Consider the following 26,105-nt stretch of genomic DNA (forward strand, 5'->3'; position numbering starts at 1 on the left):
TCCTGCTGTAATAAATATCTTCATTGTTGGCAGAAAGTAAAAATGTTGTAGTTTGCTACTACCTCAGTATATTAGTCATTAATGAAGAAGTCAATGCTTGCAGAACATCTGGTACTCTGAATAGTACTACTTGCTAGCAGCTATTCTCTCTCTTGCTATTGTGCAAAATATCGAAGTAATTAAAAGGTTCCTCAGTACTTTGAAGCAATAAACTTGGCAGAAAACGGAACAGAATAGAAATATAAAGTTTCTCTATGCAGCTTTGTCTACGTATAATGTCCTCCTCCACCCCCTTCCCTTGTTACGTACATTTTTGAAATATCTATGTACGTGAAGAATGTTGCAGACTCCAGGTGCTCTAGAGAGATTTGTTCCCACTTACCAGACACAGGGCAGTTTATGGTTTGGCCAGTTCTTGGGGGCGAAGCCAGTGCAGGCGGGTAAGTGGCCACGAGATGGGGCTGTGTCCCAGTGCCAGCCGGGATTCTGTGCCAGCGCCTCTGTCTGGTGTACTTATCCTCAAGGGGGGAGTCCAAGGAGAAGACGTAGGGCCAGTGTGTGAGCAGAGAGAATAGCTGAAATTGTGCTGTGGGGGTGAGGGCGGTTGAGCATTTAAATGTGTTAGGACATGTCACAGAAATTATTTGGGCTCCCTGAAGTGTTCTTGAGGAGGGGTTGATGTCTCAGCAGAGATCAGTGTTCAGGCCATATTCTATGTAGGACTGAGCAGGGTTGGGTGATTCCTCATCTGTCTTCAGACAATTTTGAACATCCCCATCATGCCATCTGTAAATTAGTTAGTAACTTCACTTTAATCTGTCTAAATTTCTTTCTTAGAGCGGGCAGTGGTATTTCGGTGTGTGGCAAAAAACTGTTTGTTTGGTTTTTGTTTTGTTTTGGGTTTTTGTTTGTTTGTTTTTTTGGTTTTTGTTGTTTTTGTTTGTTTGTTTTTTTAAACACAGAGTGTTAAGAGGATTTGTTTGATTAGACTGTGACTGCTCCCTTGTGAACAGCCTATTGAGTTTATTTGGTCTGTAGATGTTATTCTTCTGCCTCTAGTTTGGAAGGAAGATTTTGATGGGGGCAGATGTTAGATGGGATGCTTCTTATCTTTGCATGTTCTTGGTTTTTCCTGTAATATCAGGGTTTTCTGTGCTCTGCAGAGAACATTGGAGTAAAGAAACACAATGACAGAGTAAGGGAACTCTATTTGAAATTTAATTTGTCAGAGATTAAGAGCAAAAGGGAAAATGGCTATCACTTTCTCTCTAAATTTAACTTTTTTTTAAATTTCTCTTACCTGCTGGGCTCTTGGATTGTATTCAACATATCCACAGCATCCCTACTCATCAGGAAAGCATTGTTATCCCTGTTGTATTGGTAATGGCTATATATCAGAGCAGACTCTCCAGTCTGTGCTACCCAGGCTTGAATTTTTGCTCTGCTGAGAACTACAGAGCCCTTTCATTCATGTCACTTCATTTGAAATGCTCTCAGAAGGAATAGTAATGCTTTCAGAAAGTCAATTACGTGGTTCAAGGCAGAGTATAATTGGACTCAGAAAGCCTGTCTGGCCAATTCAATGGTAATTTAAAGGAGTGAGGAAGAGAAGAGGCTGGGCAGTGGATATCCTTATTTTGGCCATAAGCATGCAGTGTGGTATGGGTACTTGCTATGCTGGTGTGATAAATTCGATGAAATCATGATTCCTTTTTCCACTGGTGCTGCTTTTGGACTGTGTGTCCTGCTGAACTGGGAAGAAAACCAAGGGCCCTGAACACCCCATCTTTATATCCTAATGCTCCACACTAGATGGGAGGCAGGCCTGTTAGGCCTATGAAGGGTAGATAGACTGTGTTCATAATGGAAAGCTCAGCAGCTGGCACACCTGACATTCACCCCCAGTACTGCCCCAAACTTGTCCAGCTGGTTACTCGCTACCTTTCCTAACAGTGAAGGCCCCTGTGCAGAGTGAGGCATGTCTGGTCGGAAGGGAACACGCAGAATGAGGTATGTCTTGATGGGAAGGGAACATCAGCCCTGGGCTCAAGGGAAGGGGAAGTGTGAACACAGTATAAACTTGTCTAGGGTGAACACATTGCAAGACAATACAATATTTTGTATCTCCTGGAGTTTTTGTAATGTCAATTAGTTGTTGATTTATGCTAGTGATGGATCATTTGTAATCATACCTTATGTTTATTTCCAGTCTACCCTGATATCATTTGGTACCTTGAGTTACTATATATGCTGCAGAAACAACAGAATTTTTTTTTTTTTTAAACTGGTAGTGAAGATAGCAATCTGTTTCCAGTAAGACTGTTTTTTTTTGTGTCATTCGGGGCTTTCAGGAAACACATCAAAATACGCAATTTGTAATGCCATAGGTGAGTTCATAGTTTGAAAAACCTGGGCATAAATTAAATCAGTGCAGAGAATATCAGACTGTAGGCTTCTGGAAAACACCAGAATGAATTATTCATCACACTAAGAAAAGCACAAGTATACTTTTTTTTTCAATATTTGTTCTCCTATATCACCATAATTTAAAATTCATTTTTTGTTTTATAGTACATATTTCTTCAGAACTTCTACGAACTGGCTTCACTTTTATAGCATTTATTTTATGAACAAACCCTAGAGTCCTTATTCTCTACTGCCTTGCATATAGGGCAATGATTTCTATCACTAGAGAGAAAAGGTATTTTACTCACACTGGTATCAGCTTTGCCACAGAGATAAACTGTGACATCATTTAGTGTAATGAACTGACAAACAGCAGGATAGTTTTCTGTGTCTTGCTTTCTGCATCACTTCTGCCTGTTTATTGGAAACTTTTACAAGAATTGCCTCTGACTTTGAACAGCTGCAAAGCTGATTACACCCAGATTTCACCTGTGAGAAGAGACCATTAGCAAATTTAAGGAGCAGATTCAGACAAAGTAGTTGTCCTTGGGGGAAAACGCAAATACAGTGAAGCTGGTATGTTTTTCTTTAGGTAAAGTCTTGATTTGATCTGTACTTAAAATGTTTTGTTAGGTTAGCTGTCAGCTAGAAATATGTTAAAAACCAAAACAATTAACTTGCTACATCAGAACTTGCTACATCTATGTTAGAAATAGAAACTATTCTATGTCACGTAGAAAATGTCTTAAGGTAACTTAAATATCTGTCAAGAGCATTTCAGAACTAAGTCATCCATGCTCCCACTTGCTACAAACTGTAACCTGCTGCCTTTCTCATGATATAATATCACTGACTTGCAAATTAAACGTTAGCCAGCAATGGAATAGGAAATAAGAAAAAAAATCCATGGTAACAGATTTGTAAGTTTGCATAATAGTCATGCAAAGAGATGCCCATTCTGATGAATAGAAAAAGTCTCAGTGAATTTTGTCATGAAATTCTTTTGCACTAAAGATTTTTCCTCCAAACTAGAACTGCTGGAAAATCCTGGAATTTGGGCTCCCTGAATTAATTATTTGATATCTAACTAAAACTGCAACCAAGTCTTCCCAGAAAACTAGTGAGATGGTCAAGCACTAGTGGGTACAGGTCTGCAGGCACTAAAACTAGTGACAGATTCAGAAGTAACCCCAAACTGCTTCATTCCAGATAATTATCATAGATAAGCATTTTGTTGTCCATAATATACACATATATGCTTGCTGTTTTGTGCACTGAGGACTAAATAATATTTCTATAATAGTAACTGTGTTGTGGGATTAAGCTGACTGCAGAGGACAGAAGGAAGGACACTGGGAAACTCTGCAAGATGACCACACATTATATAAAATATACCAAATCACTGGCTTATCCTTTGCTACTGCACATCAGTGGCTATTATTCCTGCTTGCTGGTTCTCCAAATCAGACAATTCACTACCTATCATCTTTGGTGGGAGGTGAGATCTTGACAGATGGTCCTCTTGAAAGCTGCTTCCTCATAATGTTTCTGCTATGCTTCATATGGGATAATTACCTTTTTCAAGCATATGTTGGCTGACAAAGGACAGGCTTTACTAACACATATATTAGGCAGGACAGTGAATTCCTCCTAGGTTTATGTCCTTATTTCCTGATAAAGTTGTCTCATGAATATTCAGTTTCAACAATCTTATCTTTAGGAACTCTGTACACCAGCAAAAGATCAATGGTTTCCCCATCAGCAAAATAAGCAGCAAGGAAGTTTGTGCATTGGTCTGTGCTTAAGTGGCTGGCCATGCAGGTCTGTGCAGACCAGTTGTAAACCTCTGGCAGTGGAGAACAGTGAGTATTGTCTGTCTTGACTTTAGCAAGTCTTTCAACACTATCTCTCCCAACATCCTCATAGGCAGACTTGTGAGAAATATACCAAGCACCTCAGGGGATTTCAGCTGAATTTCTTCTCTGAAGCTGGACATTTTCTGTAAAGATTCATCAATTTTTGGTGCATCATGCCCTGCCCTGAAAAGTGCTCAAATCTTTCTTGGGATATTAGATTGTTTTCTCAGGGATTCTTTACCACTGGAAATCCTGCTTGCTGGGAATCCCTCTGCCACCCATGTAACTGCTCCTGACATTTAGGTTCATAGCCCGAAGGCTTCAGAATCAGTATTTGAGTATGAGGCTAAAGAACAACCAGGTAGTGAGAAGGAGAAAGATTCAAAGCAAACAATAGCAGGCAGTGTTCATGCAATGTTTACTTTAAGTTCTCTGACAGAGAATGCTCAGGGTGCTGAAGGTTTAAGCTGATTGAACAGGAAACTCTGGGCTGTTTATGAACATACAGAATACACAGCTGGTCCATGAGATATCCAAGCTGGTGGTGGTTGGAAATCTAGTATCACCACAGTCTGCCTTGTTCTTCATCATTTTTAGCATCTTTATAATTTTTTAGCATTTATTTTTGAGTACTGATGGAAATATGATACAGAGCTGGATATAAGACATTGGGTTCAATGGACCTTTGGTCTGATCCAGTATGGCTGCCTTTGTTTTTTCTTAATATTCAGAGTCAAGTTGTCTGTTGAATTAGAAAACCTGAGACATTTCTGAATAGAAAAAAATTCAGAAATCCTAATTCTGATAACTTTAATGACTGGTACTACAAAGGCCTGAGCACTGCTCCTGTGAAATTTTCTTGTGTTGGGAACTAAATAAACAGAAGCACAAATATGAAAAACCAGGAGGATAGAGCTCCAGCCCTGCTGAAGTGAGTGGCAGTTTTATCCTTGTTTTGTAGGGAGAAAGGATTTTTAGTGCTTTTATTTTCCATTTCTCACACTACATGAGCCAGGGGATACAGGATTGAAATAACAAGTCATACCTTTAAGTTAGTACACAGAAGTATTTCTCCTTATACTTGATGTTTTGAGTTTAAGCTTGGAAAATATTTGGGTGTAAATTGCAATTAAAAATCTTCAAGTCTTGCTGAGACAGATTTACATAACTAGTATGCCTTGTCATATTGCAGGGCAGAAAAGTACTGCTTAGAAATAGGAAGTCTTTCTCATCTGTTACAGGTGGCAGTTTTTTCACAACTTCTGCTAGCATGTATGTTGGAGGATGGCAGATCTGAATGGCTATTTTGTTTAATTTCATATGATCTTTGGTTAAAACAGACTTCCTGAAAACATGCAAACACTTCTACCACATTAAAAAGTAAGTGAAAAATATCAAAGTAACTGTTGTTTTATGGGTTGCCAAACTAAAAGTTGTCATGTATACCCTGGTCTGTTTACAGCAATAATAATAAATATTTTCCACTCACAGTGTGCTTTTCATCTCAGAGATATCCAGGTGGTTTACAAATGACTACATGTATTGCTCTACATGGCAGTGAACTGCAGCCACAAGAGCTGCCTGATCATCTATATTGGTACTTCCTGATAGTGGGGAAGATAATAAATGTACTATACCCTGAGTGAACCTGTTGGAATTGTTTGGAAAAGCAGAATGTAAATGGAGATCTGAAATCTAGCCAAGTGGTGAACAGCAAAATGCAAAGAGTCAGATAGGATCAGGTATCAAGTTTCTGATACGCTTTGGTAATTCTTTGAGCAGCTGGATTAAATTTTAACTAGAGCTGGGAAGAAACTTTCCTTCTTGGAAAACCTGCAGGGCAAAACCTTACCCTTTTCACCCCAGTGTGGTTACTGCAGTTTTGCGGGGAGAGAGCATCCTGCTACAACCAGCCAGTTAAGGGCCTTCTCCAAGCATGTGGCTTCTAAATTTATTTGATCATTTTACCCTGCTGAGTGACTGTCTTTATTCTTCCTGGGGCCATTGTTCACTTTGGCCTAAATGAGCTTATTAAACTACTACAATTGTTTGAATTAGTATTAGTTGGGCCTTGGACAAGGTAAATCCAGTGTGCCCAGCCACTGAATGGCCAGATAATTTTCTCTCTGGCAAAAGTGGTCAAAACACTGGTGAAGGAGATAAGAAATGAACAGTATGGCAGTAGCTTGGTGATCTAGGTATTCTCCTGAGAAGTGAAATGCTAATGCTTCCTATGTGAGTACACGGTCCAAGCCAGGGGAGAAAGCAGGGCTGTCTCTAGCCTGTCTTTTTTTGGAAGAACATTTCTCCTCGAACTTAGAAACTTGACTGAAACTTCATAATTGTCATTGGTATCTTCCACAATTTTTCTGTATGAATAAATATTTTATGACTTAAGGAAAAAAATGGTGTCAGAAAAAAATTCAAACCCTGATAGTTCCAAAATACTGGAACTGCCAGGGTTCCATATCTTTCACTGAGATAATGTTTAACTTTGTGCTTTCTAGATATAGTATGAATATGCCTTTGCTGTCTTAGAAGAGCGTTAGTGCTTATGTGATCTATATAACCAGTGACAGAAAAAATGATTCCTTAGAAACACTTTACAGCAGCTACATGATGGAGTTCAGTAAACTGATTGAGAATTCTTCATTACACTGACTACCTCTATAGCTCCAACTCTTTTAAATTCCTGAGTTACTTCCTACACTTTTGAGATCAAAAAAACTTGTATGTGCGAGTGATGGAAATGTATGTAAGTAGTTATTGTTTCACTTTTGAAAGTTCAAGAAACCTGGTAGACCAGGTTCTCCTTCCTGTTAAAAACCCTCACTGCGAACAGCTGTTTTCCTAATGAACTTGTGTTATGTTATTGAACGTCCAAATCATTAAAAGAAGTTAACAAAAAAGACCTATTTGACTGAGGCTTTTCACTAGGGTAGAGCTGAGAGGAATTTAAATTAAATGCTAGAATTCAGTAGTGATTCTCTTCCATCCTTTGAAGAAAAGGAATTTAAAATTGCAGCCTTTCTATCTGACTTAAACTTTTGTTGAGAAACCAAGGTAGGGCTGACGTTTGTACCTTAAACATGACCAGGTTTGCCATTATTTTGTAAATCTTTTGGTGTGCTTGGGGCAAGCTTTTAGTAAACTGTGTCCCAGCTATTATCTTGATGGTAGTCTTCTTGAAGATTAGTGTTTCCACATAATTCCCATCCAGAACAATGCAAAAACTTATGAATTTACATGGAATTTATTTTTATGCTTGAGAACATGACAAAATTGGAGCACTTCAGTAGCATGTTTTTAATTTTACATTAAAGGAAAAAAAAGAGTTGCACAAATATATGTGTACTGGAATCATTATGATGTTGACAGTGTTTTCTTGGATGCCTACTTATAAAACTTTGGCTTGCTGCTTCTGTGAAAACTTTGCCAGCCTTGACTCTAAATTTTGTCTGTTCTTAGCATAGGTAGGGGTGATTTGCCTGCCTTTTTCAGTGGATTGCTTGCAAGCACTCTGAGTCAACATTTCTAAACATAACTAGGTAAAGAAACTGCAGAGATGAATTTACAAACCATGGAGTAGAAGGAACCACAAGAAGGAGAAAGAGTTCAGAAGACTGTTTTCTCTCTGTGTGCATGTACATTTTGCTCAGTTTATCATCATTACTGCTAAATTACTTATGCTGTGTTCCGACATTCTTCCTTACTGATAATCTTTTGTGTTCTGCAGCCATTTGGGTTTCTAGATACTTGCTGTTTGTATAAGTAGTATATGATTGATGGTGTACTGTATTTTTGATTGACTCACTCTATCTCGAATGATTAAAACACGCTGCTTGTATTTGAAGAACTGAAATTGGAGCACAATTTGCTGCAAGTCAGAAATCCCCATGAGGAAGAGGAGCCACAGAAACAGGTTGCAGTGTAGCAGGGAATACAAGGAGAGTCAGTGGGTAGATCACAGCAAAATCTAATGCTTCATGGTTTTTTGTGTGTGCTGCCTCCTACACACAGATTTGATAGCTACAGCTGGCTTATTGACTTGGTAGTCTCACAGTGACTGCTGGTTTCAATAGCAAAGCCTCTAGCCAGTTGTTAAACTCTGAGCAGGCATGTAGGTAACGCCAGTGAGAGTGTTTGGGGGAGGAGAAAATGTTAGGTGCATGCCTCTTGGCTTTGGCTCCCCATGAGATATGTGAGGTTGGCTGTGCGTGCTGTCACAGGCACATACTCAAGGACAGCTAAGAGTAAGCTCAAGTGCTCTGCTTCCACAGAGGAGAGAAAGGCGGCTGCTGACAGTACAAGGTAGCAGGATCATGACAGAGCCAAGTAGCAGAAAGGAAGGATTTAAAAAATGCCGGAGTGCTACGTTCAGTATTGATGGCTATAGCTTTACAATTGGTGAGCCTGATTTAATTCCTCTTCTTTTCTTCATTGTCTCTCTTCTTCTTCTTTCCTCTATTTCTTTTGAGCTCCAGTAAGTACGGGTAAAAGACAGCTGTTGACAATTGCCTTTTGCCAATATATGCCTTTAAAATATATAGATGCCCTGCAATTTTTGCTAGGATTGGTTTTACATCCTGTTTTCTGTATTTTTTTCTACCCAAGAGAATTGCCTTTGATATGCATCCCCTCTAGATACTTTTGCTGGGTTTTGGCACGAGTTCACCAAGATGTTTGCAGTACTTTTGTTTTGGAACCTTACCTCAGGAAATCTTGGGCTTTAGGATTGCAGATTTCCAACTTGCTACCTGCATTTCCTTCCTATGAGCCCAGAATGTCACCCTTGGGAACCTTGGCTTTGTTTGAAATATTTGTTTACTTAGCTAGGGTTTCAAATTCTGTAACTTTTTTTCATTTCTCAGTTTGCAGATATCTATGTAATAGTTCTTGATGCCTCTCAAAGACTGACAAGAAGCAAGGAGAAATGTGAGGAGATTAGGAATTTTAGGATGGATTGCTGTAACTATTTGAAGAGTACCATTTACTGTTTTTGTCTGCTATCTAAGGGAAAAGTGTGGCTTCTCAAAGCAACAGGTGTTTTTCCAAGGGACTTGCTATATAAAAGTTGAAATTTGGGGATTCTCTGAGCAGACTACTTTGCTACAATTGCATATCTCATTAGGGTACATATATTATATGTACCCCTTTACATATATATATATATAAGTCCTAATAGAACTTAGAAATAAAGCAAATTTACATCCCATTTTAATGTTTAGATGAAATCCAAGTTAAAATATATGGACAAATTGCTGGTAATAATCAAAACAAATTCCTTTAAGAAGACAAGAGATTCCAATTCCTTGCTGTTGTGAAATCAGGACAGTTTTTCCTGAGGAGATTAGCATAACTTGGTCACAATTTCATCTAATAATGATGGATAAAAGCTTTTATTGGTGTGGGAGGAGGTATCTCTTTACTCCTCTACTTTATAGAGAGCTTGCTTTGCAATAATTAACATCATGTAAACATTAAGCTTGCAAAAAAAAAAAAAGGGAGATGGAAATCTATGTTTCATTAAAATATCTTTATGTAGTTAACTATCTGTTGATGTTCATATAGCATTTTAAAGGTGAAACTGCCAGGCAAATGCTACTTTTCAAATTCTTCCTCTAATGAGAATGTGGCAGTCCCTCCACAGGTTGTTGCAATATGCTTACTTTTGAACCCGCTATCTTAATCTCTTCCACTCTCAGCATCATTAGTAGTAGTGTTTTTTCATCAGTTTGTGTCAGCCTGGAGGAGAAACTTTTTTTTTGTGTTCCAGAACAAACCAACAGGATTGCTGGGTTTGTTCTGCTGTCTTTATTGCTACTCATACTGATGAGACAACTAGACCAAATTTTGGATCAAATTATTCAGGTTTAGAATTGCAAGCTTTTTTTGCTTCTTATCGTAGGAGTTCCTGTGCTGTTTCCCTCTATTTGACACACACAATATATTGATTCTGTGATCTATGCATTACATAACATTTATTTTTATATCTGGGCAAGTGCTCATAGGATTGAGTCACAGAACTGTAAAAACTTTGTAAAGAGGCTACCAGCACTGTGTGGTAAGCAGACTGAATGATTCATGTATTTGTTTAGCTTTATACTGAAGAAAATTAATCCATCCAAGAGATCCCACAGCAACACTACTGTGTCAGTGATGAGCCTAAATGTATTTTTTCCATCAGATGAGACTTCTGTGTTTTGGGTCCTGCTTATTTTTATGAAACTCTTGGGAAATGCTGAGTTGCTGCAACTGCTATTGTAGTTTCAGCTGGGAGAGAAGGCTAATACCCTTAAGGAACGGAGTAATATCAGATTGAGAGAAAGCAGCCTCCATTGGGTGCAAAGTAAATCTTAACATTTTTGATGCAACATCTCCAAACTGTTGTCCAACTCTGCTCCAGACAGTGCTGGTGCCATCATAGATGGAAACAACACACTGGGAGTTTGGGTAGGTCCATGATGAAATATCTGTATTATTAGAAGGAAAACATGGTAGAAAGCACCTGGAGAAGGATGTTTGCTTCTTTTGGTGGACTTGGCAGTGTTTGGTTTGCAGTTGGTCTTAATGATCTTAAGGGTCTTTTCCAATCTAAATGATAATATGAAGAGAAAATATTTTGCATTGATTCACTTTTATACTAACTGCTAAGAAAGGATGATCTTCACAATGTTTTGAAAACTGATTACTGACAGTGAGACTTAATGAATATTTAAATTATAATTTAATGAAAGACCTGAACCTAACATCAGATGTGAGAGTATGAGGGTATGGAAGAAGACTGGTGCCATATGAGCTCCTTGCTGATGGCTTGGAGTTACATACCCTCGTGTCTCTGGAGATGGCTAGCATCCATTCACAGAGCTCTTCTCAACTGCTCTAATTTTGACCTTGGTTGCTTACAGCACTTGTGTTGAGATAGGAGATGTCAGAACTCTGCATCTTCCTAAGGACTTCACAAATCCTTGCAGAAAAAAGGGATGTGCTGTAGCAGAAGGGCAAATGTATAACAATACTAACAGCTTTCTTCTGTATGAAGAAACAAGGTAGATCCTTTTCCTCTAGATACCACCCTTTTGATAGAGACCCTGAGGAGCATTCAGGTACACTGGCCTACTGAGGATTTTGGATATTCTGTTGTTATGGACTTTTTGCACTGGTGGTGTGATATAAACGGTCTATAGGAGAGCCACAGTGTGAGCCATTTAGTGGGATGGTTCATGTATTTAGTTCGCTCTAGAAAGTTCAATCAATCTCAGATGAAGGCTTCAAGATCTTTATTTGTGGTGGTCTATGTAAACAAATTTCAGAGTACATGAAGTTTTGTATACACAAGATACTATATTTGAGCTCTTGTTTGACTTTGGCTAAATTTCTCCACTAAAACGTAACAGAAAGGAAGCTGTGTTAAGGCATTTTTTCTTTTCCTGTGCATTGTCTCATCCCTGCAGTGCAAATAAGAGACTGTTAACCTAGAATGCCACTGTGTTACTTTGCTATTGTAATTAACTTACTAAAGGTAATCTACATCCACTGTCTTTAAATATGGGAAAATGATCAATGCAAATATTAACAAGAAGTTATTTTCTTTCTGCATTTATCACATTTCTATGACTAAGAGCTTAACTTCAGTCAAGCTCCAACTATCTGCTATTCAGAAGCATCTGGCAACACTGTTTGTCCTATTCAATGTATCAAATAAATTTATAGATTGAAATGAAGTGATGAGGAGATCTGCTGTAGCTTAGGTGTTTTTGGAGAGGAAGAATGTGGCACTGAAACACTTAATCTAGCTCACAGCAGTTCTTTCTAAATCTTGCAGGTAAGTTTCTTTATGAGAACACTGTCTCCATTTTGTGTGTAAAAGCTTTCCCTTCAGTTATTACAGAAGATCTGAGTTTTGCTTTGTGGTGCTTTGAAATTGATGCAAAATTCAGATTTTCTAGAATGCCTGAAGTTCAAAAGAAATAAGAAAGCATGAAAACAAAAGTTTTAAGGGCAACATTCAACCAAAATAAAGCAGTTCACAAAGCACATGCTAGCCTGTACAACTTGGCAAAATCCAACCCATTCAGCTTTAAGTTACACAAATGTCAAGAAAGGAGATTAGGAGAAGAAGAAGTAGTAAAGAAAGAGAGAAAAACAGAGAATTATAACTACCATCTTAGATCCAGCGTAGATCCAGCTACCAAAAGTCCAGTAAGCGGCGGGGCCACAGCAATGTGGAGACCACATGTCTTTGGTTCTATCTGCTCTGCCTCCTTGTGGCCACCTCTACCCTCCCGCAGGTGGGACTGCTGGCCTGCTAGCTACTCTGGGGCTGGAATGGGGCTCCGGGGAGGTGTGGGCAGTGCTCCTATCTTCTGCTCTAATGCTTCCTGTTAATTAGAATTAATAGTGTCATTTAAGGAAAGTGGCATTTTTGAAGTTAAATTCAGTGTGACGATTTGACATTTACTCTCTGATCTTGTTGGCCCAGTTGCCCCCTGAAGCAGCAACAATAATAGGAGCTTTCTGTTTTATTAGCTATCATTTACAGTAACACTTTATGAACATAATTATTTTTCTCTGTCTCTGCACTGATACATAAATGAAACCTCTAGCATGTGTTCGCAGCTGTATGTGTGTTTGTATTTTATTCAGTGTCTTGCACTTGATATCTCGTTTGTCGCAATCAAGTTTTGTGTCCTTTTGAGAAGTTTTTAGCTTTGATTATTTCAGTGTTTATCAAGCACTAATCTATTCAGATACTTTGTATAAGCCTTCTTGGAGCATACCCGAATCTTTAGGTCCCTAAGATAAGATGCAAAGGAAATTTGACCTTTAAGCATGTTGGGAAGTTTTGCCTGTAGTGCATAGGTGCTGTTACAAACATCTTTTTGAATTGGGAAGAAGAGGATGTTTCCATGTTGGTGAAATGAGTGTTACACTGGAAGGAGCAGTGAAGATTTTAGACTTGGGAGCTGCACATCATTCCTCAGTCCCCATAGTTCTCTCCACCCTTTAGCAGTAAGATGCCCTAATCCTGCCACTTGCTGACACTTCTGCTAACCAAGAGAAGATTGAGTTTTTTGAGAGTGTTTCAGACGAACGTGGAGAAAGAAAAAAGGGAAGGCAGGTCATGATTTGTGTGCCAAAAACTCCCTTGATGGCTTTGCTAAGACTAATTTGTGTTTCTTAAGAAAATTATACTATACCTTATGGACCTTGCACTCCTAAATACAAACGAGGCAACTTCGAAAACACATTGGGAATTTGTGAAAAGAAAGGAGCAAATATCCTAATACATTTGTAACTGTGAAATAGTCTTCTAGCCAACCATAATACTCCAGAATGAAGTACAGAAAAAACTCTGGATACACAAAGATTAGTTTTATATCTTTTAATTTCATTCAAAATATTCCGTTTCAATTTTAAGAGTTAGTTTGATGTAGGTAATTTATCACACCCAGTAAATTGCCTATACATATGCCATGTTTGTCATTATCACTACAAAATATTTATTCTCATTAGAAATACACTGTTTTTTCAAGTAATTGAGTAGAATTTGCATAGCTAATACATATGTGACTACTGTATGGAGTTATATTTATACCTTTGAGCATTCAAAAAGGAACGAAGCACAGAATCTTTTGAAATTGTGTGTCATTGCCATGAAACAATCTCTGATAACCAAAAAAGAAATAACTTTTGTAATATTTTTAATTTTCTTTAGTCTTGCATTGTCTTTCATAAGGCTGTTCTTGTATATGTAACTTAATATTTGTTTAACAGCTGTAAACTGCAGGAAGGATTGGCAATACAGGCATCACTTAGTATGGCTGCTGAGGAGCAAAACAGTAGCAGTTCCCTAACTTGCTAATGAAAAACAGCAATGAAGAGAAGGAATATTTAAAGAAGACAGGATTAAGAATTTGGCCTATATTTGTTATTCAGTCTAAATCCCTAACAATATAGGTGGTGAGAGATAGGAATTCAAAAATATGCCCAAGTTATTTAATGTTTGAAAATGCAGCTGATATTTTGCATATCAACAATGCTTTATAAATGAAAGGACCATTTGCTTTACAGTTCATTCTGGTTGGAGGTCCATGTGCCACAATACATACAGATGAAGTGTCTTATCTGGTAATTTTCCTCCCTCTTGGAATTCAGAGATCAAAAGTGGGCAACTACTGTCATTGTTATATTCCCTCTTCTCCACTTCTTTGCAGATGTAATTCATGCCATCCTAAGGCATTCTTTAATCACTAAAATTTTGGGGCACAGATGAACAAAACAGTAAGTGGAAAATAGACGTAGCTGCAGAAAGTGGCAGATATTCATAGAAGCATAAGGATAAAGTGGTCAGGATGAGCCATGGACATTTTATGTCACTTATGTTACAAAACATGCAGTTGGGCTTCCTCAATGAGAGACTTTATTTAAAAAACCCCCAAATCTACAACAGCAATCAATCAAACAAAAAATCTGAAAAAGGAAAAGTTGGAAATGGTAATGTTAAATATTTTTAAAAAACAGCATATGAGAAGATTATGTAAAAAACCATGGCAAAATCAAAGAAAATTAGTGAAGGCAGTAACTAAATGAGAGGTATTTTGAAGGCAGTCATGCATTTGCATGTGATTAATCCCATTACAATAAGTGAGAGTAGTTACTACTGCAAAAGCTGCCAAATTAGATTTGTAATGATAACTTTAAAAATATACAAGATACTTTGTTTCAGGAGCTCAGTCAAACAGCTCTTCAGTGTAACACCCAAGGTGTGTATGGTATAGTGTTTTTGTGGGCTTTGAGAGTGCTCTATTCCCAGTACCTTTCAGTGATACAGGAAAATGCTTTCATTGAGGTAGCCACATATATGTTATGCCCCTGCCTCTTTGTAGGATACACCTTGAAAAGTAAGAAAGCAGTCATCTCAGAACTATTCATATAGTGAAATTCCTTCCTCTGCAGAGAGCTACTGCTGTTAAGCCCTTTTATAGGAGCATGAATTTAATGCTCTCTGTGTTGCGTTTGTGGCATCATGTATATTGAGTCAGAAGGCATATACTATTGTCACATAGCTCCTTGAAAGTACATATACCTTCTGCTGTGCACTTGTAGGGCTGGCAGAGAGCTCCTGCTCCACAGAGGGACCAAGGCTGGTTTGTCCTGATGAGCCAGTGACCACCTCCTGAGCACAACCACCTAAATTATATTCTATTTTTAACCAGAAACCTGTTTGCTGTGTTGCACAGTCTTGGCATTCACAGTGGTCTGCTTGCCCTTGGAGCTGCTGAAATAACACTGTCTCTAGAAAGGGATTTTTTGCCACCCAGAAGCAGAGATGTGCCTTGAAACCAAGGTGTCTGTTGGGAGATGTGAGAGAGACATAAGCATACATAAGCATGTATTATTGCCTAGTTCAGCCTGCATGGTACTGTCAATGAAATAGCTTACAGTATAACTAAAAAAATTAATTGCTTTTCACAGTCATTTAATTTAGTGGCTTTCAGTGGAACAGAACAAACAGAAATGTATTTCCTTGGCTAATGTTTCAATTTAAAGAGCCCTATGTAACTTTTAAATCACGTCCAATACTGTCTATTAGCCAGTTTTCAGTGGTTTTGCTCAGTTTTCCTTCACCAAGGACCTTCCAAGAGCAGTGCAATAAATGCCTTGGATGCCTCAGGACTTGGATCTTTTCTCATTTTATCACAGATTGAGAGCAAATGGACGTGAGACTTGGTGAATCTTTTAAAGATATAAATTTTAAATTTATGTGGTATTAAGACAAAACTGTTCCTCTGTAAAGTGGGAAGACAGCTTTGGGGAAAGATTAGACTGGTCACGACTTTTATGGGTGTTGGTAGTTTATGTGAAGTAATAGTGATAACTCTGGCAAATACTTCCACTGGCATTTTTCACATCTGAAGTGCTTGATAGTTTGGCTATAGTGGCTTCAATGCAGAGATTTAAAAGGAGTTAAAAAAGAGGTTTTATTTTAAAATGCATCTTTGTGGGAATAAATCCTTTTACATCCCAATTGGAAACCAGTTGCTAGAAAGGTGCCATGGAGGAGGCTGTCTGACAGGGAACTGTGAAGCAGCACTTGGTTTCTTCTGTTGCAGAAGAAGCTTTAGTTAACGATCTGAGTTTCAATTGCTTGAAACAATTATGTTGGATGGCATCATATCACAAGTCCACCTCTGCTACAAGCTGATAGAAAGCAGAGAAGCTTAAAAGAAAAGAGATCATGATGGTAGACCTAATATCTGCACCAGCAGCTTATGAAGAGGTGTAGTGTTACTGTATAGTACGGTTGACTTGCTGTGTAGACTATTATGAGAAGGTTATTTACTAAGGTTATCTTTCTTTCTGAGAAACTCTTCCTATCTGTTCCATCTGGCTGATGAGCCAGAGCCAGAGCAGCATTAGGTTTTGCTAATTAAAGACCAGGTTTGATTTCATGAGTTGAAGGAGGCAAATTCTACCTTGCCCTTGGCCTGCTCTTTGAAGAACAGGCACAAAAGCAGAGGGTCTCTTCGTATCCTAGGTTTAAAGTTATGCAGTGCAGGATGCTTTATTGCTCCAGGGCAGGATTTCTTGCTCAGACATTTGGACTCCTGAATGGAATCCTAAAGTAGCTCCATTATATCTGATCCCATTCTGCTTGTAAAGTATATAGAGACTGTATGCACTGGTGCCAAAGTGTACACGGGAGAATAATCCTCAGCAACACCTGCAGAGTGACCGTGAATGAAAGAAGCTAGAAACTCAGTGTACTTCCATTAAGCAAACCATTTTTGCAGTATTTCTAGAGCCACTCTGCATAGGATTGTAGTTGAAATAAAACTTTAAATGTTTTTTCATCCAAGCAATGTGCTTTGGTAGCCTTACTTTGAGCAGGGGTTGGAGCTTGTGGTGGGTTGACACCGTGCATTTGCATCACATTTAGAGACAAAAACTAGTTAGAAGCTACTTTGAACCTTCTCTTATAGAATCTTTTGAAATTATTATGGAAAATGGGCAAAGCTTGTGCAGAGTATCTGTCTTCCTTATGAGTAACAGGAAGGCTGTGACAAAGGTCAAGTGAAAATAGCTGCTTGATACCAGGGCAGCCTCAGCTATTCCTGAGACAGTGCACAGAAGAAGGGAGGTTTCTCTAACGATTAAAACTGAGTTGCTGAACAGTTAAGGAGAGGCATTATGGTGAAGTCTTTTCAAAAAGAGGTTGTAATGCTTCTTTTCTTACCTGCAGAATGGGCAAACAAGGAGGATGAGTTCTTTGAGGCCTACTGTTTGTGCAAACCTACCCGTGTTGATAGATGAAAAAGCAGTAAAATGCAGGGCATTTCAGTCAGAGCTACCTCAGCAGCTGTGAATCCACTCTACTGAGTGGCACGTGCAATAATCAAAAAAATCTCTACAGGATTCCTGTAATTGAAAGACCTAGCAGGTCTGTCTGCCTCTTGTCTTTCTGTCAGCATGCAGCTGAAGTGCTCATGTTTTAGGGAAATAAAGGAATTTCTAGGGCCTCATTCAAGGAGCACTTCAGGAAGATCCAAATAGAAAAGTTACTTAAAAAGGTATCATTTACATTTAATTTTGTTCCTTGTTTCACTCTTTTGTCCTCTTGGCTTTTTGAATTTCATGGGGAAATATTAGAAGTGACATGTACGGAAAGGGTAATGGGAAAAATTACCTGCTAGTAAATAGTTATAGTCTTATCCAAGGGAAACAAAGAACAAGATGTGGGCTTCCTGGAATATGCTTCCTTGTGAGTGTTATCTAGGTGTGCTCTGGGTCACCTCTGGGCTTGGATAATGCCTGATGTCCTTTCCTGTCTAGGAAGGGAGGGAGAGCAGGCGTCAGAGGAATGTCCTCAGGAGTACCACTCACATCCATAAAGCTAAATCTGGGTGCCCCTGGGATTGCAGAATGAAATAGAAGGGCAAAGGAAATGGTGTATAATTGGTCCCTATTGAAAACAATGGCCTTGTAAAATAAATATTTTGTGAATAAATTTTCCAGAGACCACTTTTAGGTGTGATAAAAGTACTTAAAGAACTTACATCTCAGTGACCTTTAATAGTAAGACTTGTACTCCCAAAGCGTCACTACTTTTGTATCTTAGTACTGATGTAGAGTAATGTCTGTATCAGTCTTGTATTTCTGGTAATAGAAGTACATGTTTGGCTGAGTGAGGATACTATTGTCTCACTTTTACCTGTTGATAAAGTGCATTTCCACCAGGCTAGAGAATCATTTGATTTGCTGCATCAAACAGTTTTATGACCAAGCTGTTGTATCAGAACTGGCAGGTACATGAGGCTAAGACAGTTTGTTCCTCTGTGATGGTTATGGATTAATTTATTTTGAAAGTGAGTTCCTTTGGTGAACAGGAAACCCCAACCTTCACCCATATCAGCGGCTGAACTTCAGGTCTAGCATTCCTTTAGCTGTGCACAGCTTAGTGAATTCTTTTTTTTTCTTGTTTTTAATCACTTCATTTTTTTTTCTTTTCCTTCACCCTCCTCCCCCCCTCTCGTAAAAGGATTGTTTTAAGCAAAGGTTTTTATGTTGGTTTCTTTTGGGAGGGGAGCAGTGGTTGCCAAAGATTTGTGAGTACCTAGAATACAGAATAGTATTATACAGTACTTGAATGGAAATAAAATCTGAAGAAGATAGTTAAAACATCAGAAAAGCAATAAAAATTGTATATTTAATATCTACAAATTAAAGTGCCTCATGGGACACCAGGAGGAGATTTCATCTGGTTCAAAACAACCAGCAATGTTGCTTAAAAAAAAAAATTTAAAACCTCTCCCTCTCATTCCTCTAGTTTACCTGTTGTATTAACAGGAATATTTGTCAGTGAGATAATTTGAAATGGGACAGTGGAGATCCTTACTCTGTGTATTGTTTTTTTCCTCCCTCTTTACTGGTAGGAGTGAGTGTCAGACCACAGTTTCCTGAGCAGTTCAAGGTTTTTCAAGGCACTGGTACCATTGAAGAAGTAGTTTTGCCATTTCCCTTCAACTATCTACGATGTTTCCACATTCTCATCACCCGTAGCCACTGCAGATGATACTGCATCTGGGAAAAGCACCAGAGCTAGGAACTGATCCTAGATCAAATCAGTCTCTTTACTTTTCTTCCAGTGTCATCTCAGTGCAGATTAGGAAATAAATGCAAGATGAAAGGATAGGACTGCCTCTTTTGGTCACTAATGCTAACTTTAAATGTTGGTGAAACCAGGAATCCAGTTGTGTGATACGTGTTTATTTTGACAGCTTTGTGGTCAGTTGTTGCTTCTGTGGTCAGTAGTTGACATCTGTTATTAACTTTGCTAAGGGTCAAGTATAAATATCATTCTTCTAGTTACAAAGTATAATTTAGGGAAAAAATGGTACTACAACAAGGAGTACATTTTGATCTTCTTTTGCTTTCATAGGCATTATCTGAAAACCAAGGACTGTTGCTGTCTCTTTTCTTCCATGCTCTCACAGACAAAACAGTTAGTATTTAGATGCATTGCAGCAATCACCTCTCTATTTAGAGAGCAAGACATTTGCTAGTGGACTCACTGAAAGGAAGTTCAAGGTTGACAACCGTTTGCTACTACTCTGCTGTGTACAGAGTTGCTTCAGACTACTTCAGTAGTTTTTAGCATTACAAATACAGCTGATTTTGTCCTAGGAAGAAAAGAAATTTCCGTGCTTACAAAAGTGTAAGTCATAAATCCTATAATTTTTGCTTTTGACAGCTGAGTTCTGATACTATGTTTCTCAAGCTTTATGTTCCAGTATGCTTTTCCAAAGCAAAGAAGGTATATCCAAAACTGTGAAAATGTTATTTCAAGTTTGGTCATTGTCCTCTATTACTTTTCTGTTTGACCAGAGTGCAGTTGCACAAGTTGGTCATGATAATGACAGGCGTAATAAACTTCTTCCCATTTCTGCAATACTTAATTTTGCTCAGAGATTGATCTCTGATATCTGGATTGCTAGCCCAAAACTTACTGTGAGTTGGTGTAAGTCAATGTAACAATTTTATTTCTTACAGTGTTTAAGCTCTCAAACTCCTTTTTCTATTTAGTTCGGTTTTCTATTCAGTTCAGACCCCAAGTCTGAGAGCAGAAGGGAGTGAGTGCAAAATCCAGTAGCATATATTCTGAAATGCTTTGAAATGTATACTCACATAATTTGAGACTTCCTGACCTTTACCCTTTCAGAGTACTTTTCTTGCCTCAAGAGTTTTATAACCTCTAAAACTTCACAGCTATTAGCATCAGCATTTAGAGTATCAGACAGAGCAAAGCTTTACAATCTGCATACTCCTTGCAGAGAAACCAAGTGGGAAGGAGGGAAACCCCTGAAATTGCTACCACCTTTTAAAACCTCAGAAAGGCAAATGCATAGGATGTTCAAAATGTTTTTCTCAAACGTGAGCCCACAAACTTCTTGTTCCTCACCAGTAAATGAGGAGGTGAAATCTGGAGAAAAGCAGATCCATGCAGGGGTTCTGCCACTGTTTCTGTAGCATATCTTGGTGCATTTCAACAAGACAGACTTTATGTACCAAAGGCGATTAAATGTAACATGTGCTGGAATGCTGACGGATGTTGCAGACTAGTGGCATGCTGGAAGTTTTGGAGGGGACTAGCAGAGTTGTACCAGCATCCTCTATGAGTGGCTGGTGGACTTACCTCAGCCGGTGAGGCAGCAAGCAGTGGCGGTGACTGGGGGAGAGTCTGGGCGTGAGATTGAGGTGTCCAGGGTGGCTCCCGAGTTCAGGAACCTGAGCAGCCCCAGAGCCCTGTCAGGACCAGAGAAGCCCTTGAAAACCAACCAGGCGAGGAGGGGGTGGTGCTGGGAGCATCCAAGGGAGATTTAAACAGCTCTAGGTGGTGCAGCGAACAGGAGTATGGTGTGGCAGTTGGGATGGCAGTCTAGGCAGGCAGAGCAAGCAGGAAGGGCTCCTCTTTGACCATCTTAGAGCAAACAGACTCAGTAGCTGGTAAGGAAGAGCAAAGAGATCCTTTCAACCCCAGTCTTATGAGTGTATTAATTAAAGCTTCTTCAGTTATGGTGTTGACATGCTGTAAAGCTCAGTCCCCTGTAGCTGCAGAAGTCACTGAACCGCCTCTGTCAGAGGTCTCCAGCCAGTCAGACCTGCTGATGGTAGATGCAGCTTTTCAGGTTAGAGGCTGACATGAGTACCTGATGCCTCTTTGCAAGGCTAGGACTGTCTTGGCCAAGAGAGACTGAGTTTTAAATCCATGAAAGGAGGAAAAGTGCCAGCAAAACCCTTAACTCTGGACATGAGGAGAGCAGACTTCAGGCTGTTCAGGGAATTAGCAAGGAAGGAAAAATGTTTTCCCAGGTGCTGGGGTCTATCACTGGTCACTTTTCAAACATCACCTCCTAAGGCCACAGGAGCAGGCAATTCCCAAATGTCAGAGGTCAAGCAGGTGAGGCAGAAGGCCACCTTTGCTGAACAGGGATCTTCTCTTAGAGATAAGGCAAAGAAAGGAAGGTGTATACCCAGTGGAAGCAAAGTCAAGTGACATGGGAAGAGTTCAGGGATGCTCCTTGAAGGAGGAAGGTAGGAAATTTGTGTGGACAAAGCTCAATTGGAGTTGAAGCTGACCAGAAATGTGGGAGACAAAAAAAAGAGCTTTTTCAAATATATGAATGGCAATAGGCAGTATAGAAATATCATTGGCCTCTTACAGGATGAAGATGGTCACCTCACAAACATAACCAGAGACAATGCTTTCTTTGCCTCTGTCTTCAACATGGATGACAGATCAGGTGGGTCTCAGTGCCCTGAGCTGGAGGACCTTGACTGAGAAACCCATCAACTCCCAATTGACCCTGAAATCGTGCAGGATGTGCTGCTCCAGCTGGATCCCTACAATGTCATGACAGACAATGTGAAAAATCCCTTTGACCTGGAGAAAGAGTGTTAAGAAGTAATATGCAAAGGACTAGACAAATTATTTCACATAGGGCTTCTGAATGTTTCTTTGATGTCTCTGGTGGCCTTTTCTGGCATCTGTATTGTTGTAACCAACTATGAACCCATGAAAATACATAAACATTTTAAAATCTATCTTGGGAAAGAATGAGTCAGGGCGTGAAATACCCAGATGTGAACATAATTGAAATTTTGAGGAGTTTAAGACTGGATGCCCACAGTGTGTCAGCATCTTTTTTCTTAATGAGCTGACAACCAAGATGTGGGGTTGTCAGCTCACTCAAATCAAAGGTCACTCAATCAAAGATCACTCTGGTACATGTCAAGCTGTTGATGTATGTTTCAGTGGGGGATCATAACGAGTTTGTGGTATTGAAGGAGGTACTCCTGAATCTGGATACACATAGAATATATTTTGGTTTTATGTTCAAACAAACAAAATCTCATAGGGTGACAGTGGAGTGATAAAACTGAACAGGTTCTCTCTCATCTTGAGGATTGGTTTTGTTTTTATATGATAGAAGATAGAAAAATGGGCTCAATCCTGATCTAAGTGCTCAGCAGTAATGCCACTTTTCCCTATGAATAGAGCTGGCTTATTGACATGCAGAAAATTGCAAATTAGTGGGACCAAAATTCAGAAGCAGTAGTGCTACAGGTGAGTGTGACTTTGAGGTAGAAATGATGCTCTTTTTCTAGGTGATGGAAAGTGGATTACACTTTCTCTGACTCCCACACAGCCCCTTTGTTTTCAGCAGCCTTCCCACTTCTGCAAGCTTATTCTTAGGTGAAAGTGAAAGTAGAATTTTCTCTTTATTGTTCCCACACCTCAGAGGCATTTCTGCTGTCACTCAACTGAATGTAAATTCATGAGTAAGGTTGATGTTTAAATTTGTCTGCAGTGCCACAGTAGAATTCATATGGTCCTGCCTATCTTCAATAAATGTCATCTTTATGTTTTGGTTTTCACTGAAGTGAAATCTGCTGAATTGAGAAGACTTGTGGGAGAAAATAAACTATGACAGAAGTCTTCAACGATGGGCTTCGGAACAATAGATTTGCATGTTTGCTTGTGTAGAATGGAGATCTTTTCAGTCTGGTGAGTTTGATTGAAGTTAAAAACTTCACTTTTTATTGTGTTGTGAAAAAAAGATGAACACCATCTTCTGGTTTATGTCCCACAGTATTACCTACTTGTCCAAAATACCTAAGGCTTTCAGATCTGTTCCACACCTCTGCTGACACTGTGCCAGTCTTGATCTGGACAAATGAAAGCCACTATTGTGAACAATGATATTGACCTCTCCTTTTCCTCACTCCACTTTTCCTGATTCTCAAGCATACTTTCTAGAGGCTGCATATAAGGGAGAGAAATTTACTAAAGTCCTTTCTTACTCTAAAACCTATTTGAAAATTCTGTTAGTAGTTGCTGTAAAGTTATCTCCTCAAGTAAGTGCAGAAATATTTAAGATTTATAGAAATTCTCTTGAGGCTCAGGAAGGTACAGTCTTTTTCTTATGCCCAGTTTAACAAGTCTCTGTAGCCTTGACCTCATCTTTACTGCAATATTTGAGGACTACTGTTTCTCCCTTGCTGTTGAATTAGCAAGGCACAGCATAGAGCCATGGTCTGGCCATGGTGAATATGTTTTTGTGTAGACTCAGAGCAGTATAGTGAGTTTATGTTATTTCAAGAATTTGTTATAAGGATTGTAGCATTTTTTGACCCAATGCTGCAAGCCTTTTACAGCCATATTTTTTTCCCCACAATCAGCAAGTCTAAGACAGGATTAGTGCACAATAATATAAGGCATTGATATAGCAGCAGAAGTAGTCTTCCTTGCAATTTTCTTCCTACCACAATAAAGTGTGTACTAGAATGAAAATGTTAATAAATGCAATGCAAATATTTGCTAACTGCAGGTATTTTTACAGTGCTGATCCCACTAATATCAAGGCAGATGTTGTGATAGTCATCTCTATACTTCTGTGAGTCTGTGCTATGTTTAGTTTATTGATGGACCTGATAGTGACTTCTGATTATGCATTATTATGTTACATGATTATTCATTATTAGTAAGGGAAAAGGTGGGATTGTTCAACTTGGAAAAGAGAAGGCTTTGGAATGACTTAATTATGGCCTTCCAATACCTGAAGGGAGCCTAGAAGATGGAGCAAGACTATGTACAAGAGCACGTAGTGACAGGACAAGCGGTGATAGTTTCAAACTGAAAGAACTAGGTTTAGATTAGATATTAGGAAGAAATTCTTTACTGTGTGTATGGTAAGGCATTGAAACTTGCAGGTTGCCCAGAGAAGCTGTTCAAGACCAGGTTGGATGGAGTTCTGAGCAACTTGGTCTAGTGCAAGGTGTCCCTGTCCACAGCAGGGGGCTGGAACTAGATGATCTTTTGGGTCCCTTCCAAACTATTTTCTATGATTCTATGCATGTAGAAATGACAGGAGAGACTGGGAGCTTAAGTTTAAAAACAGTGATATCATCTGACCATTAATCCAGTTCCAGCGGAAACTCTTTGGGAACAGTGCTAAGCACTCAGTGAGGGGTCAAAGTAAGGTGGGAGAAGGAACTGCTTTATCCAGATCTTTTCGCTAGTTGACTTAAGTAAAAGTGGATGAAAACCCACTTCTAAAGAAACACTTCTGAATCTTTCTCCAGAGTCTGAAAGGTTTTGCCTATTTATTTATACTAATGTACAGTCTTTACAATATTTTTCCCTGGAAAAGTGTATTGAATTGTTTCTTACTGATGTGTATTAATTTAATTTTTACATTAAGAAACTCTATTTTTTTCTGAATATTCATTTTACATGAATATTTTTATACAACTCTATGTAAGTGCTAGTATAATTTAACTGTGATTGCTCAGACATCACAGCAGGTTATTTTATCAAAGAAATTGGTGCTGATTTGTGGTTGGTAACAGTTATGCAAGCTCATTTCATGAAGCATAAGAGCATGGGTAAAACAGGTGTCTTAAAGGCTGGGATGGGATTCAATCTGAGCCTTACATACCAGGTTAGATTTCATAAATCAGACATTCAAGTGAACAAGTTCCTTGTGAACTGATGTCCTTTGAGTGTTGATCCAAATGTTCAAGGTCTGAAAATGACCGACTTTTCCACCACACCAGTGGTGACCTCCTCTAACTTGTTTTTCAAAGCCAGTGCAATTTCCATGGTGGTCTGTTGGCACCATCCATCCATACCTATGGTTGGCTTTGGCTTTCCTCCAAGCTGCAGTTGCCAAAATCAGCCCCCTTGTGCTTCAGAAAATGGGTTTGTGCCCAGACAGATCAAACCTCTTGTCCTCCTTGCTGCAGGGTCTCAGGGATGTTCACTGTGGTGCAGAGAGGGGTCTGCTATGAGGAGTGGTCTCTGAGCTGTCAGATTGGTTTCTGCCATGGCCTGAGAGAAGAGAACCAGCGGAATCCAGTGGTATGATGTTTAACAAGACCAAGTGCCGTGTCCTGCACTTTGGCCACAACAAGCCCCTGCAGCGCTGTGGGGCTGGGGACAGAGTGGCTGGAGAGGGACCTGGTGGAGAGGGACCTGGGGATTCTAATCAACAGGACACTGAACATGAGACAGCAGTGTGCCCAGGTGGCCAAGAAGGCCAATGGCATCCTGGTCTATATCAGGAACAGTGTGGCCAGCAAGCTCAGGGAAGTGATTCTTCCCCTGTACTCAGCACTCATTAGGCCACACCTTGAGTACTGTGTCCAGTTCTGGGCCCCTCAGGTTTGGAAGGACACTGAAGTGCTGGAGAGTGTCCAAAGAAGGGCAACAAGGCTGGGGAAGGGACTGGGATCACAGGACCTATGAGGAGAGGCTGAGGGAGCTGGGGTTGTTTAGCC

General features: G+C 39.3%; 1 protein-coding gene across 27 annotated transcripts in view; it reads left to right on the top strand.

Annotated features, from left to right (window-relative positions):
* The window catches only part of PDE1C (phosphodiesterase 1C), a 255,121-nt gene that overhangs the window by 8,111 nt on the left and 220,905 nt on the right, over positions 1 to 26,105 (top strand). For 2 of the 27 annotated variants that reach the window (XM_050325104.1, XM_050325072.1), the window contains exon 2: positions 8,543 to 8,669. The exons of 24 other annotated variants lie outside the window; for them this stretch is intronic. In XM_050325104.1, the coding sequence (XP_050181061.1) occupies positions 8,585 to 8,669 (85 nt within the window). In that variant the 5' untranslated portion in view covers positions 8,543 to 8,584. Of the gene's footprint in view, positions 1 to 8,542; positions 8,670 to 26,105 lie in introns of those variants that run through there. One more of the 27 variants, XM_050325048.1, reaches the window with a different exon arrangement.

The sequence above is a fragment of the Myiozetetes cayanensis genome, unplaced genomic scaffold, assembly GCF_022539395.1.
Source record: "Myiozetetes cayanensis isolate MyiCay16 unplaced genomic scaffold, myiCay2020 scf1, whole genome shotgun sequence".
NCBI classification, from domain to species: domain Eukaryota; kingdom Metazoa; phylum Chordata; class Aves; order Passeriformes; family Tyrannidae; genus Myiozetetes; species Myiozetetes cayanensis.